This window comes from Mustela lutreola, chromosome 16, assembly GCF_030435805.1.
Source record: "Mustela lutreola isolate mMusLut2 chromosome 16, mMusLut2.pri, whole genome shotgun sequence".
Taxonomy (NCBI): domain Eukaryota; kingdom Metazoa; phylum Chordata; class Mammalia; order Carnivora; family Mustelidae; genus Mustela; species Mustela lutreola.
This window is the reverse complement of record NC_081305.1, coordinates 53,734,771-53,751,839: the sequence shown is the minus strand read 5'-3', so window position 1 is coordinate 53,751,839 and position 17,069 is coordinate 53,734,771. Positions and strand designations below refer to the sequence as shown.

General features: G+C 41.2%; 1 protein-coding gene across 1 annotated transcript in view; it reads left to right on the top strand.

Moving 5' to 3' along the window:
* LOC131817711 (zinc finger protein 615-like) overlaps positions 1 to 17,069 on the top strand; it is a 35,673-nt gene that overhangs the window by 10,141 nt on the left and 8,463 nt on the right. The window contains exons 5-7 of the mRNA XM_059151237.1: positions 842 to 2,791; positions 10,834 to 10,913; positions 16,184 to 16,343. Of these exons, the coding sequence (XP_059007220.1) occupies positions 842 to 2,791; positions 10,834 to 10,913; positions 16,184 to 16,343 (2,190 nt within the window). The remainder of the gene's footprint in view (positions 1 to 841; positions 2,792 to 10,833; positions 10,914 to 16,183; positions 16,344 to 17,069) is intronic.

Sequence of the window (17,069 nt, the reverse complement as noted above, 5' to 3'; positions counted from 1 at the left end):
GACATGTGGGCTCTTTCCATATGTTAGCTGTTGTTAATAATGCTGCTATAAACATCAGGGTGCATGTGCCCCTTCAAATCTGTATTTTTGTATCCTTTGGGTAAATACCTAGTAGTTCAATTGTTGTATCATAAGGTAGTTCTATTTTTTTTTTTTTAAGATTTTATTTATTTGAGAGAGCAGGTGAGAGAGCACTAGTGGTGGAGAGGGAGACGCAGGCTGCCCATCAAGCAGGGAGCCTGATGCAGGGCTCGATCCCAGGATCCTGGGATCATGACCTGAGCCGAAAGCAACCACTTAACCGACTGAGCCACCCAGGTGCCCTAGGGTATTTCTATTTTTAACATTTATTTTTAAAAAAGATTTTATTTATTTGAGAGAATGAGCTTGAATGGGAGAGGGGCAGAGGAAGAGAGATAAGCAGACTTCCCACTGAGTGTGGAGCCCAAAGTGGGGCTCAATCCCAGGACCCTGAGATCATGACCTGAGCCGAAGGCAGACACTTAATGGTCTGACCCACACAGGCACCCCCAGGTGAAGGCATTTTTATTTATTTTTTATTCTTTAATTTTTTAAAAAAAGATTTTATTTATTTATTTAACAGAGATCACAAGGAGGCAGAGAGGCAGGCAGAGACAGAGGGAAGCAGGCTCCCCACTGAGCAGAGAGCCCAATGCAGGGCTCAATTCCAGGACCCTGGGATCACACCCAAGTGGAAGGCAGAGGCTTTAACCCACTGAGCCACCCAGGTGCCCAATGTGAAGGCATTTTTAAAACAGTTTTATTCCAAGCTAAGATTATGAGAGATTACAGAGTGATTCATTGTTCTTTTCTCTCTTAGAAATCAGGAACGTTGATGATTCTCTGCAACGTCACTTGGAAAATCGAAGCAATCAGAAGAGTGTGGAACAATGGTGTGAACATAATACATTTGCAAATATTCTTAATCAGAGTGAAAGTCATTTCCTGTTAAAGCAAAAGTATGATATATTTGACTTATGTGAAAAGCCTTCAAAATCAAATTTAAGTTTTGAAAGCAGGAGTATAAACTATAATTCAAAGCACTCTGAGTTTAATGAAGATGTGAAATCCTGTCTTCATACTAACCATGAACAATTTTATAGTGTAATAAAATTTCCTGTAAGTGTAAAACCCATCAACAGTAATTCCCAGGTCATTAAACAGCAGAGAATTCACAACATGCAGAAAGCCCATGTATGTGGTGACTGTGGGAAAGCCTTTGTCAAGGTGTCTCAGCTCATTGATCATCAGAGAGTTCATACTCAAGAGAAACCTCATGGATGCAGTCTGTGTGGGAAGGCATTCTCTAGAAAATCCAGGCTAACTGAACATCAGAGAACTCATACAGGACTGAAACACGAATGTACTGAATGTGACAAAACATTCTTCAAGAAATCACAGTTCATTTTACACCAGAGAACTCATACGGGACAGAAGCCTTATACATGTAACGAATGTGGGAAAGTGTTCATCAAGAAGTGTCAGCTTATTTATCATCAGCGAACTCATACAGGAGAGAAGCCCCATGCATGCAGTCTATGTGAGAAAGCCTTCTCTACAAAGTTCAGTCTCACTACACATCAGAAAACTCATACAGGAGAGAAACCTTATATATGCTGTGACTGTGGAAAAGGCTTCATCGAGAAGAGGCGTCTTGTTGCACATCAGCGAACTCATACTGGTGAGAAACCTTTTATATGCAATGAATGTGGGAAAGGTTTCACCTTGAAGAACAGTCTTATCACACATCAGCAAACTCATACAGAACAGAAATTGTATATGTGCAGTGAATGTGGAAAAGGCTTTTCAGTGAAGCACTGTCTCATCGTACATCAGCGATCTCATACAGGAGAGAAACCCTACACATGCAGTGAGTGTGGAAAAGGCTTCACCTTGAAGAGTCCTCTCATCAGACATCAGCGAACGCATACAGGAGAAAAGCCCTATGTGTGCAGCGTATGTGGAAAAGGGTTTACCATGAAGAGTGATCTCATTGTACACCAGCGAACTCATACTGCAGAGAAGCCATATATATGCAATGATTGTGGGAAAGGCTTCACCGTGAAGAACCGTCTGATTGTACATCAACGCACTCACACAGGAGAGAAACCTTATATATGCAGTGAATGTGGGAAAGGCTTTCCAGCAAAGATACGGCTGATTGGACATCAACGAACTCATACAGGAGAGAAGCCCTATATATGCAATGAATGTGGAAAAGGCTTCACAGAGAAGAGTCATCTCAATGTACATAGGCGCACTCATACAGGAGAGAAACCCTATATATGTAACGAATGTGGCAAAGGCTTAACTGGGAAAAGCATGCTCATTGCCCATTTGCGAACTCATACTGGGGAGAAACCGTATATATGTAATGAATGTGGAAAGGGCTTCACCATGAAGAGTACTCTGGGTATACATCAGCAAACTCACACTGGGGAGAAACCATACAAATGCAATGAATGTGATAAAGCTTTCAGGAAGAAAACCTGCCTCGTACAACATCAGAGATTTCACACAGGAAAAACTTCCTTTGCGTGTCCTGAATGTGGAAAATATTCTTTGCGTAAAAATGACCTCATTACCCATCAGAGAATTCACACAGGAGAGAAACCGTATGAATGCAGCGAGTGTGGGAAAGCCTTCACTACAAAGTCAGGGCTCAATGTTCATCAAAGGAAACATACAGGAGAGAGGCCCTATGGATGCAGTGATTGTGGGAAAGCTTTTGCCCACTTGTCAATCCTTGTTAAACATAAGAGAATTCATAGTTAGTCACTTTGGGATAACCTGTTGCCAGTTGTAGGCCCTCAAGATAATAGTATGTAATGAAAATAACAGTGCAAAGAATGGTATCATCTTGAGTAATCAATTGTGTCATATTTTATGCTGAGGAAAAAATTTACAAAACAACTCACAATTGTCCTTGATGAAAATGTTTTAGGACATCATACATCTAAAAAGTGTAGATTGAAGTAGATTCTATGAATGTGAAAGATGAGGAAAGCCTTAAGTGGGAAGTAGACCCTATGATGTGATCATCACAGATAATGAGTATTTCCAGTTGGCAGAAATGTAACTGTGGGGAAAACTTTGCCCGGAAGTAAGACCTCAATAGATGTCAGTTCACACTAGACAAGTACTTCCTATGGCAATTAATATAGTAGTGCTTAAAGTAATATATTTGCTAGGAAATCTATACAGAAATAACTTAGGAACACATTCGATGTGGTGGACTTCAGCAAAATATCAGGCAACTTAGAGGAAAGAAGCCTTGAAGCCTTGGGGAAATGATGAATGAGAGCATTCTGTCACATCTAAACATAACGGATAGCACGCTGCACAAGCATCCAGAACAGGATACTTAAGCTATATTTGATTGCCTTGTAATTGATTTTATAAATTTTAAATAGTGGCCGTTACTCTCACCATGAATCAAATTTTAATATGTACAGTGCAGAAGTGTTCTATGCCTGTGTCATTATATAATTAACTTTAGAATTTCTTTAGTTCCAAGTTTGTTATTATAGAATACTTGAAGTATTTCAAAATGAAGCAATATGTTAATTTCATAGTATAAAAATATATTTGGATATGTTTAACCAAGTTATAAGTACCATCAGTTTTAAATTTGAAATAAGTTTAGAATCACAAACACTGGAATATTTCAGAAATTTCCTAAATGTCCTTCAGCCAGCTATTTCCAAAGGTAACATTTTATATAACCAGAGTTAATTATCAAATAGAGGAAAGTGAAATTATAATGCTTTTAAACACAGGATTTACTTGGGTCTCACCAGTTTTTTTTTTTTTTTTTTTTTAAGATTTTGTTTATTTATTTGAGAGAGACAGCATGAGCAGGAGGGAAGGTAGAGGGAGAAGCAGACTGCCCACTGAGCAGGGAGCCTCATGCGGGACTTGATCCCTGGGATCATGACCTGAGCTGAACAGACACTTAATCGACTGAGCCCCCCAGGTGCCCTGATCTCACCAGTTGTAACATGTACTCATCTTTCTTTCTTTCTTTCCTTTTTTATATAGTTTTAAGAAACTTTATCACATGCGTAGGTTTGTGTAACCAACACCACAGAATGTTTTGTCAACACAAACCTCTTCATGCTACTCTTTCATAGTCAAATTTTCTGTGACCCTGACCCCTGACATCAGAGATTCTGTAAGTTTGTCATTTATAGACTATGAGGAAAGTAGGATCATTTAGCACTTACTCTTTGGCCTTATGAGATAATAGAAAATATATACATTGGTCTGTATCCCTTGTTTCCTGGCACACATTCCTAAAATCCTTGTAAATTACTAAGTGAGGAGTGCACTAGGGGAATTCTTTTTTTAAGATTTTATTTAGTGATTTGACAGAGATCAAAAGTAGGCAGAGAGTGGGCGCCTGGGTGGCTCAGTGGGTTGGGCCGCTGCCTTCGGCTCAGGTCATGATCTCAGAGTCCTGGGATCGAGTCCCGCATCGGGCTCTCTGCTCGGCAAAGAGCCTGCTTCCCTCTCTCTCTCTCTCTGGCTGCCTCTCCATCTACTTGTGATTTCTCTCTGTCAAATTAATAAATAAAATCTTTAAAAAAAAAAAAAAGTAGGCAGAGAGGCGGGCAGAGAGGGAAAGAGAGAGAGAGAGAGAGGAAAGCAGGCTCCCTGCTGAGCAGAGAGTCCGAAGGGGCATTTTTTATTCTAATGAGGCAGCACTGGGTGGGCTCCTTTATGGCTTCTGGATTGGGACAGGTCCCCAGAGAGAGACAAAGCCATAGTCAGAAGCTTAGGACTTCAGCCTTGTCTCCTCTCCCCTTCCCTCCCTACCCCCAATCCTTCAGAAAAGAGAGCTGGAAATTGAATTAATAACTGATCAATTCTACCTGAGGATGCCTCCATAAAACACCAATGGCAGGTGAATTTCTAGGTGGGTGAACACAGCCCTCCACGTCCCCAGCGCTGGTGGAGAGTGTGGGGAGAGCACGGAGAGCACCGCACTCCGTCGTGGTCACCCTCCGGGGAGCCCTCGCAGGCTGGGGGTCTGGTGCGCCTGACTGGGTGTGGGTTCCGCGTGAGGGGCCTAGCCGGTGAAGCAAGAACGTGTGTCGGGACATGTGCCATATTTGGGGTTTTATTTGGGGCCAGTCACCAAGGAATGTGAGCATGAGTTAAGGCGTAGTCTTCAGGGACTGATGATGAAAGGACGATGGTCAGGGCCCAGGGCCTGTGTGTTAACTCAGGCTCAGTGACTGAAAACTAGGTGGCAGGTGCGGACCCGTGATCACTGCCCTTAGGCTACCTTAGGGATGTCACCCAGGGGTCCTGACAGGGAGCAGCCTGCTGCGGTAGGGGGCGGGAGTTTCCATGGACCAGAGCTCCTGGGGTGAACTTGAGATTGAATTTGAGGTCAGTGTGTTTGGGGAGTGCAGGGTTTGTCTGTGTTTGGGAGCATTGGAGTTTGGGAGTTTAGAGACCCATAGCCCTGGGCTAGTGGGTGTTTTGAGGCTCAACCTTCAGATGGAAACATTTCCTTTTAGTCTTTTGAGTCGCTTCTCAAGTTTCCTAGAAAAATGGGAAGAAAAATTTGTCTCCTACACCCACTCTTCCCACTGTCCCCACAGAAATGGGAGTAGTTCACCATGATCAAGTGGTGTGTCCATGACTAAAGAGGGGATTTTTAACTTAAGACCAAATTTACTCTGATATTTCCTCTCAGGTTTGACACAAGTAAAAGCAACCATTGTCCTAAATGCTCCTCCTCAGTGAGAGCTATTTTGTTAAAAGAGATTTTTTAGATCACGTTTCAAAAAATTGGGGTCATCTACATTCAAGACTCTGCCTAGCTTCTAACACTCCTGTATGCTTTTGTACGGTCTCTAGAAAATATCAAAAATTCCTGTTGCTCCCCCTTATCAGCAGCATTTTCTACTCAAAATTTTTTGGATTTTGGCGACTCCAATATCTGAGTCCTTGTATCACACAGCGGTTTTAATTTGTGATTTCCTAATACTGAATGATGTTGATCATCTTTTCATATGCTTGTTTGCCATCCGTTTGTCTTTGATAAGCACCTGTTCAAGGTCTTTGCCCATTTTTAACAGAGTTTTATTATACATTTTATATGAGAAAATCAAGGATACATGATTTCTGAATGCATTATTATATTCCTGGACAGAAAAAAGATAGTAGTGGAAAAACTTATGAAATATGAATAAAATCTGTAATATAGTTGAGTATTACACAATTTTAAAAATTAACATATAATGTATTATTTGTTTCAGGGGTATAGGTCTGTGATTCATCAGTCTTACACAATTCACAGCACTCACCATAGCACATACTCTGCCCAGTGTCCATCACCCAGCCACCCCATCCCTCCCACCCCCCTCCACTCCAGCAACCCTCAGTTTGTTTCCTGAGATTAAGAGTCTCTTATGGTTTGTCCCACTCTGGTTTTGTCTTGTTTCATTTTTCCCTCCCTTCCCCTATGAGCCTTTGTCTTGTTTCTCAAATCCCTCATATCAGTGAGATCACATGATAATTGTCTTTCTCTTACCGACTTATTTCACATAGCATAATACCCTCTAGTTCCATCCACATCATTGCAATGGCAAGATTTCATTTTTGATGGCTCCATAATATTCCATTTATACAATGTTGTTTTCTTAATTTGACAAATGTACCATAATTATATAGAGTAGTCACACGAGAGGAAGCTGAATAAAGCATATGTGAACTCTTTGTAGTATTTTGTGACTTTTATGTAAATCTAAGCTTTTCTGAAAACAAAACATTTATTAAAAATAGATATAACCTGTGTCAATTATATCTTAGTACAACTGGGAAAAATAGGTGTAACCTAATTTTATCACAATATCTCATTGAAAACATAGTTCCATATTATAAAATGTTTATGCATATCTATATATGATATTATTATCAAACAGCTGTAGTAATATAGATGAATTTGTAGGGCGGTAACTAGAGTCACATAAAATGTATGCATTAAAGTAAGGTTTATGTTCAGTTTCTATTTTGATCCTCTTTATTCAAATTCTCACATTCTTTTTAAAAAATTTTATTTATTTATTTGAGAGAGAGAAAGATCACAAGTAGACAGAGAGGCAGGCAGAGAGAGAGGGAAGCAGGCTCCCAGAGAGCCTGATGCGGGGTTCAATCCCAGGACCCTGGGATCATGACCTGAGCCAAAGGCAGAGGCCCAACCCACTGAGCCACCCAGGCGCCCCTCAGATTCTCACATTCTTACTGCAAGATTTGTTGTAACTTTTTTCTTATATGTTCCGGATATCTCCATTTACTTTTACTCCTAGGTAGTTTATATATTGCAATTCTATGTGGTGTCTTTAAAAAAAAATCATACCCTATACATTTTGTAGTATGGTACAGCAATTCATTTCAACAGGTTTATTGTCAAAATGTACATATAACATTTACCATTAGTGAGTGTACAACTCGATGACATTTACTAAGTTTAGAGACTTGTGCCACCATCACCACAATCCAATTTTTAGAAATTTTCATGATTACCAAAAGTAACTGGATGGTTGTTTTGTTATTGTCATTATTGTTATTTGCCAAAAATTTTGTCAATTTTTAAAAAATATTTTATTTGTCATACAAAGAGTGCACAAGCAGGGGTAATAGCAGGTAGAGCGAGAAGCAGGCTCCTCACTGAGCAAGGAACCTGATGCCAGACTCAATCCCAGGACCCTAAGATCACAGCCTAAGCTGAAGGCAGAGGCTTAACCTGACATCCTGACACTTCTTTATATATTCTGAATACAAGTCCTTTATGAGATGTATAATGTGGAAATATTTCTCCTAATCTCTTGCTCTACTTTTCACTTCTTAAATACTGTGCTTAGAAAGTGCAAATGTTTAAAAGAAAAAGTACAGATGTTTTAATTTTAATTTTTATTTATTTATAATTTTTATTTATTATTTTTTAAAAAAGATTTTTATTTATTTATTTGACAGACCACAGGTAGTCAGAGAGGCAGGCAAAGAGAGAGAGGAGGAAGCACGCTCCCCACTGAGTAGAGAGCCTGATGCGGGGCTCAATCCCAGGACCCTGAAACCATGACCTGAGCCGAAGGCAGAGGCCTTAACCCACTAAGCCACCCAGTGGCTTATTATTTCTTTTCAGCATAACAGTATTCATTGTTTTTGCACCACACCCAGTACTCCATGCAGTCCGTGCCCTCTCTAATACCCACCACCTGGTTCCCCCCCATTATTACTTTTTAAGTAGGCTCCGTGCCCAGTGTAGGGCCTGAACTCATGACTGCAAGATCAAGAGAGTCACATGCTCTACAGACTGAGCCAGCCAGAGATCCGAAATACAAGGTTTTTTTGCATTTTATTTGTATTTATTTTGTATTATATGTATATATATATATTTATTATTTTAACTATGTCCAACTTAATACTTTTTCTTTTATGGCTCATCCATTACTGTCTTGTCTCAGAACTTATGGCTAACTTAGTTGATTTATGTACATTATCTTCAGTTTGCCTTTCTAAATTTCATACTGTTAACCCTTACATTTAGGTCTGGGAAATATCTTTAGTTAATTTTTGTATATGGTTAGAGGTAAAAGTCCTAATTTATTTTTCTGTAAATAGAAATACAATTATCCCAGCATTGTTTGTTGAAAAAACTAATCATTTGGAATCATCTTGGTACTTTGGGAGAAAAGCTATTGACCCTAATAGTTTTGGACTGTCAGTTGTGGTTCTCTCTTTCTCATTGGATCCAGACCCTTGTTCGCCTCCCTTTAGTGGCCTTTCCCTGAGGCCCCAATCCCAGCCCCAATGCAGTTTCCTCTCAGGTGCTCTTTCCTTTAGTTGGTGATGGCCAGTCTCATACCCACGAGGGAAAGAAGCACAAAATCATTCACTGCAACTGCCCCTGAGAACAATGTATTACTTAAAATATAACCCCTGGGAAATTTTACTAGTTACCAAGCACATTTAGATACAGCCTTAAGAAAAACAGATACTGCAACAGGCATCTGCTGGAGAGGACAATATATGGCCTTGAAGCCGAGCAGCTGGGGATGCCTGCCTCGCTCAGGGCGGAATGCCACCTGCTTCATTTTTCTGTTATCTCCCCTTCCCCCACCGGAGAGCACCTGTGGCTACTTAGATAAGTCCTTTGAATGTGCTTGTTCAACTATATACTTTATACTGTTTGTCCAGACATATTTTGCCCTCCATCTTGTTTATCTACAAGGCATATGACTAATGTTTGACTTTCATCGACTCTTCTGTTGGTTACTGTTTCTATCTAATAAAAGCGAGACTGTGGAGTTGCTGGGGCATCGGTCTTTTCGACTTCTGTCCCCTGCTCCCAATCTCTTGCAGCTGACTTGTTTGTGCCTAATTCTTTTCCCGTTCGCCGACTGGAAGTGGCAATTCACCTGTAGCCCAGAAGGTGACCTCCACCATTTCAGTAAGAATCAAGTATGGGGCCTCCTGGGTGGCTCAGTGGGTTAAAGCCTCTGCCTTCGGCTGGGGTTGTGGTCCCAGGGTCCCAGGGTCCCAGGATCCTGGAATAGAGTCCCACATCAGGCTCTCTGCTTCACGGGAAGCCTGCTTCCCCCTCTCTCTCTGCCAGCCTCTCAGCCTACTTGGGATCTCTGTCTGTCAAATAAATAAATAAAATCTTAAAAAAAAAAAAAAGAATCAAGTATATGCTGGCTGCTACATTCTTACAGGGCCTCATGACTGCCTGTAAATCTCACCCATAGTTAATATCAAATTGAAAGACAAACCAGCGAAATCTTGCAAATGTAGTTTTAGAAGTAGAAATTCGAAGAAAACCTTAGTGATCTAACACTCCTGGCATGTACCCTCATCCTTGAGCACTAAGCATATAACCAGCAATCTCATACAGCAAAAATGCAGTTCTTTCTGCGGAGGGGTCCAGTCATCGAGCTACTTAAATAAACTTACTAAGTTGCACCACAGTACCTCTCAAGAATTCTTTCCTGACTGCTGTGATCAACAGTCCCGCAACGACACTGTTCTAGTTGCCCCAAATCTTTCTGTTCTTAAAAACCGCTTCCTGCAAGCAATTTTTCACCAAAAGCTTTCCATGGATGTCTGCTTACCGGATGTATTACCTTTTTTTTTTTTTAAAGATTTTATTTATTTATTTGACAGAGATCACAAGTAGGCAGAGAGGGAGGCAGAGAGAGGAGGAAGCAGGATCCATGCTGAGCAGAGAGCCTGATGCGGGGCTTGATCCCAGGACCCAGGGACCATGACCCCAGCTGAAGCCTGAGGCTTCAACCCACTGAGCCACCCAGGCGCCCCCGGGTGTATTACTTTTTCTCTCCAGAAGGTCCTTCTCTGCTGCGGTATCCACACCTGAAGTTCCACTGACTGTTTTGAAACTTCCTTTTTTTTTTTTTTTTTTTTTAACTTCCTTTTTTAAAAATACAAAGTGGATAATATACACCCTGACCTTGTTACTTCCTGTCCAGTCCACGAACACGATTTAGCCCACACCATTTTTGCTTCCAAGAGCTTGAGTCTCTAGGAATCTACCCGTTTCCCGCACCAGCCAAAGTTTACGACGAGGTATGAATGGCTTTTCAGGACCTCGCCAAGCCCGGCTAGTGGCAGCAAACCCGTCCCTTTGATTCGTGTTTGTCAGGCGTCCAAACATGGCCGCCCCCACAGCCACAACGAGCGGGCGCGGACATATTGGCTCCCTGGAACTAACGCCAAGCAGTTGTTCGCCGTTCTTCAACGGCTTCAGGTCCTCCTCGGCCGCCATAGGCTGACGAGCAGTTTGGGCGACGTTCCCAGGAGTAAAAGCAGTTCGCGGAAGTGTTACGTTTAGACTTCCTTTTTGGTCTGGAGAAAATCAGGTCAGTGTGTGTTTTTATTCCTTGAAGATTCTCTGGTCTTTGTTTTCTATTTTTGTTCCATTAGGAGGTTAGTTTCTCACAGAATGACGTGACGTCCCCAGGGTAGAAGTGGAGTAGGGTGAGCCCGTGGAATTATTGGCGGGGATCGATTGGGCCGAGCACGAAAGTGGAGGCATTTGAGAGGAACGAGCTGGGAGTCTGTGACTCACCTGTCCGTGGTTAGGGTACTTTTGGGGTCAGTAAGTCGGCTCAGGGTCTGTAGAGCTCAACCTCTGTGTCCGGGCTGTTCCGGGCTGTCCAGAGCTTGGGGTTCTGCAGATCCGTCCGCTTGTCGGTGGTGCAGGCGATGCGGATCATTGACGATGATCGCAGTGTCTCGTTCCAGTTGGGGGTTTAATTTGGGGCTCAGTAATTTTGGGGCCCAGGTGGATGCTCGTAACATCGGGGTGTCTGGCCTGGGTTTTGGATTAGTAAGGGGGTGTGTAATGAGTGTCTGGTACAGAGAGATGCATGTGAGGGCCGTAGCTTTGGACACCAAGGACCCGGGGCTGGAGTTTCGATTGAGGTTCCAACCTCGACTGCTGAAACAGAAGGTTGCAGAGCTCAGAAGAGTAGTTGGAAACCCTCTGTTTTTTTGTTTATTTGTTTTTAAAAGTCTTTTGTTCAGAGGTTGACTGACTTCAGACGGAGGGATTCACCCACCACCCTTCTCTTCTGTCTGTTAGGAGCCGTCAATGGCTGCTTTCCCGCGGTAAAGGAAGAATTGAGTCCTTGTGCCAGGGATTTTAAAGTTGAAAATGTGTAATTTCCATCCCTTTGCAGAAAAGGTTTGTCAATGCCTGCACTCACCTCTTAATAACTAACAGCGGCGAGCACTGTTGCTTCCTTTCCCGACGTACATTCACACTTCACTCTTTGCTGGAAGACTGTCCATTTTGTTTAGTATCCGTCCTTCTTGCAAGGTGACCCACATCTCGGTTTATTAGTAAGTACTGTTTGGTCTTATTCAGGCATGGTGCTTCCAGTTCCGATTGCTAATGACTGGATTTCTGTGAAACAAGCTTGGTATATTTTATAGTGCAGTTCTAGCCAAGTATGTGAAAATCTGCTTAGTGGTTTCTGGGGGAGCCTTTTCTCTTTTATATAAGCAATTCCTTGAATCTCTTTTTCCATGTCCACGATGATATTGTCTGAGTATAACCTTAATATTCATTCCAGTTAACAGTGTTTATAATTTATTCTTATCTCAGTGTATCGGGTCTACTCAGCAATCAGGTGGTAGTGGACATACCTATGTGTCCAGTTGCTTACCCATAAAATTCATCTGCTATATTGTCTGGAGTTAACATGTTTCCAGGAGGGTTAGACAATAAAATTTATGAATTTATCCAGGATTTCAAACTTAGGACCGAAAAATGTTCCTAGTATTTTTTTCAAGACAAAAAAAAAAACAGTCTATTTTACCTGAGTTATCCGTTTCACTACAAATGGGCATGTTTTATTGTGTTTTTTTAAAAAGATTTATTTTATTTATTTATTTGACAGAGATCACAAGTCGGCAAGAGGCAGGTAGAGAGAGAGGAGGAAGCAGGCTCCCCGCAGAGCAGAGAGCCTGATGCGGGGCTCGATCCCAGGACCCTGGGATCATGATCTGAGCTAAAGGCAGCGGCTTAATCCACTGAGCCACCCAGCCGCCCCTTATTGTTTGTTTTTTTTGTTTTTTTTTTTTTAAAGAACAGGCTTTTGGTGTTGTTGAGTACTTCTATTTATTTGTGTAAAAAATCTACCAGTTGATCTGTATAAAAGTAATGTATATTTATATAAGGCCATCACTGCCCATGTCAAGAAACAGAATGTTGCCAGCATCCAGTGGTGCGCTCTGAGTCTCCTCCTAACTATATTGCATTCTCACACCTAAAGGTAATTACCATCCTGCTGTCAGTATCAAGCCCTTTAAGGTTTTTCTTTATATAGTTTTTTTTTTTTTTTTTTTAGATTTTATTTTTTTATTTGACAGAGAGAGATCACAAGTAGGCAGAGAGAGAGAGAGAGGAGGAAGCAGGCTCCATGCCAAGCAGAGAGCCCAATGTGGGGCTCGATCCCAGGACCCTGAGGTCATGCATGACCTGAGCAGAAGGCAGAGGCTTAACCCACTGAGTCACCTAGGTGCCCCGTAAAGTTTTATCATATTATCAAGTCATTCCTAATCATATTTTATTTAGTTGTGTCTGTTTCTGTGTCAGTGTAATTATACTTCATGCATCTTTAAATGTGAGGCTGCTTTTGCTCAGTATTTTTAAGAATGATTCATGTTTTTGCAAATAGATGTATCTGTGTTTGCTCTGCAACAAGAACCAGGCATATTCTGTGAATACACAATAAATATTTTAGGAGTTGCTACCATAAGAAGTTTGTCTCATACACTTCTTTGTTTTTGTAGTATAGTCTTTAAAAACATGGAAATGATGTAGGAACAATCATTCTTAGCTTCAAATTGTGTAGTAGTTGTAGTTTCTACACAGCATTACATATTTTGAGTATATGGCAGGTTTTCCTACTATTAATTAAACGTATTCTCTGCAGTTTGGATTGTTAGGAAGAATGCTGCTGTGAAAATTCTTGTCTGTTTGCTGGTTCACGTGTGCCCTTATTTCAGTGTGAAGGGTGGTGTAGCTTAGATGTGTATCTCAGAGTGAAATTGCTGTGTCTCAGGGTGTGTTTAACTTCATCTGAAACAGGCGATGCCAGAATATTTTACAGAGCGGTTGTACCATTTATAGTTCTTCCAGTAGAATATCATTTGATTTATACTATAGTTTATGTAGCCTCTTTAAATATCTTTCCATACCCTAATATTGGTGAGAGATTTTCTTATATTCTTAAAAATATATTGGTTAGAGGGGCGCCTGGGTGGCTCAGTCGTTAAGCATCTACCTTTGGCTCAGGTCATGATCCCAGGGTCCTGGGCTCCCTGCTTGGTGGGAAGCCTGCTTCTCCCTCTCCCTCTGCCCCTGCTTGTTTCCCTCTCTTGCTGTGTCTCTTTCTGTCAAATAAATAAAATCTTTTTTAAAAATTTGCATCTTTCATTAACATTGATAGCTGTCCTCTACTGTGATTTTTGTGTATGATGTGGGGTGGGGTTCAGCCATCTCCTTGTCCCCTCAACTCCAGAACAGATATCTCATTGTCCCTGCATCATTTTTTAAAAAGACAACCTTAGGGGTGCCTGTGTGGCTCAGTCGGTTAAGTGTCTGACTTCGGCTCAGGACCCCAAGATCATGACCTGAGCTGAAGGCAGAGGCTTAACTGACTGAGTCACCCAGGTGCCCCAGAGACATGGCATCTTTAAAATGCTTGGTTTTCTGGGTCACTGTCATAGTCAATGTCTTACTCTTTATTTAAGTCTTAAAATTTCAGTACTTCTCTCTACTTATCAGATATTTTTGGTATTCTTCAACAGAGTGCTGTTGATGGATTTTGTTTTGTTTGTTGATGGGCTGTTTGTTCCGTCGGTTACTGGGAGAGGTGTGATGAAGTCTTCTATTAGAATGATTCGTTTGTTCTTGTTTTTTGGTCCACTTTTGCTGTATATATTTCAAGTGTTGTTAAGTGGATAGAAGTTGCAAATTTTTATAATGTGGTGAATTGAATCTCTTAACCAGTGAGTGTTCTCTTTCTCTGTAGTGATATTTGGGCTTTTTGGTCCATTTTGTCTGAGAATATAGTTACACCAGATGATGTATGGTTATTCTTCCCATGGTGTATCTTTTTCTAATCCTTTGCTCTTGAATTTTCCAAGCCATTGTTTCAGACATGTAACCTATAATAGCATACTGTTAAATTTTATATTTTAATCCAGACTATTTTGAGACATGTGTTTAATTTACTGAAATCCTTGTTTTATTTATACTTCATATAATTCTTAGTATGTTTTGTTTAAGAACAGTCATCTAAGTGTGCTGTAGTACCCCACTTGTTCTTAGTCCCCCCCCCTTTTTTTGCCTTGTTTTGGATGAATTTGTCATTATATTCCCCCTTCTGTTAGCACGAAAATTACATACATTAAGACAATTGTTAGTTTTCATCAGGACACTAGAGATAATATACAGCATGGAGCCTTCCTTTTTCAAATTCTTTTTATTAATTAGTACTTTTACACTCTTCTCCAGTGAGACAGGATCTGAGAAAACTTCAACTTTATTTACTACTCTCCAGTTTATTTACAGTATTCTGTACTTATATCTTTATCTATTTAAAACTTCCTGAGATATTATGAAGTAATAATACTTAACTTGCAAGACAGTGCCTCTGGTTTGCCCAGTACACTGGTTTTCAAACCAGTGTGCTTGAAAGAAGTGCTTGTACTCACCGACTGTACAAAAGCTGTAGAGAGGTACCTGAACACACATGGTTTAAAAGAAAACAGTGCCTCGATTGTCTCCTGTGTGCTCTGTTTTACAAAAGTGATTTGCGTGAGATTCCCTTTCTCCTGAGGCATGGTGCTGGGGTAGATCTCATTTTCCTCTTCAGTGTCACACTCTCCCAATTTACATGTCACAGAACAAAGGAAAACTTCGTGCATTTAAAACCTCGGGCGTTAATGGTCAGAAAAAAGAATCTTCTGGGCCAGCAAATAAAGGGATCCTTAGCAGTGCTGTGTGCTCAGGAGCTGTGAAAGGGTCTGGACCAGAGGAAATGCGCCCCTCAGACTCCCTTGTCTCCTCAGCCCACAGGTCCTGATGCCCCAGGAGCAAAAGGATCATGTGAAGGAGGAAGAAGTTACAAGATGTGGTGTCAGTTTTTATTGGGGTGCATGTGACGGAGACTGAGATTTCTGAAGGAAACTAGAAGTAGATTCAGGAGACACAAAGCTGAGTTTTCCCACTGCCAGCTGTTTCAGAGGCCAGAAAAAATGATCCAGGTCCAGGTGACTTTTGGTTTGTTTTATTCTTTCCTTTGTTCCCTAATAGAATTGTAGAGGCCTGTAAAAAATCAGATGCATTGATCTGAAAAGCATACATATTTCTTCTGCCTATCATATACATATGGATGGTGTTTCTAGGTTAAGAAGAAGATTGAACTTTTATATGTTATAGAAACTTCTCATTGGATGAATGGATGGATGACTGTGCACAATTACAGAATATTTAATTAGGCATCTGCTTCTTCTGCAATGTTTCAAAATACCCACCCCCACTAGATATTTAGATATAGTCTATGGAGTGGAAATAAGCAGACAAGTTTTAACATTTCTTCTCTATCATCAAAAGGACATCACTTCATTAGAGAACACTGTTGTTAAGGAATCCCTGACATTTGATGATGTGGCCGTGGACTTCACCTGGGATGAGTGGCAGCTCCTGGCCCCTGCCCAGAAGGACCTGTACCGGGACGTGATGTTGGAGAACTATAGGAACCTGGTGTCAGTGGGTGAGGACAGCCCCCCAGTGTCACTTGGAGGGTCCCCATCAGTGACCTCTCCTTTCTCAGCTTCTTAAAGCTCTGTGGTATCTGTATTGCTCTGAAGTGAGATTCTTAGTCCCCTCCCTAGCTCCAGACACAGGGGTCTATTCTCCCTTCTCCTGAGTGCAAGCCATTACTTTGTACATATGTGTGATTTACGATGACCTATATATGTATCGCACATACATGTCTGTGAAACAAATGTATTTTTGGTCTTCATCCCAAATTTTGGCACAGAGCTCCTATAACAGTTGTGATTTCCTGAGTTATAAGAGGATAATAAAATGGGTGTCTTTTGTTACTTAAATAACAAGACCCTTTCAACCACATTCGAGTTTATGTTAATGAGGTGATTTTGGAAAGCAACTGTTTAACCGAAGGCCAGAGTCTGGTTGCCAAGGGAACCAACCACCATGACAGGGTTGGAACTCTGAGTTCCATTGCACCTCTGGGGAGGAGAGAAGAGTTGGAGTTTGAGTCAGTCACCAAAGTCTAATGATTTCATTAATCATGTCTACTTAATAATGTCTCCATAATAACCCAAAAGGACAGTTTTTTGAGACCTTTTGAATTGGTGAATTGGTGAATTGGTGCTCAGAGAAGGCATGGAAGCCCCCTACCCATTCCCACATACCTGGTACTGCGTTCCTCTTACACTGGGCTGTGCCTGAGTTTATAGCAAACCAGCAATGT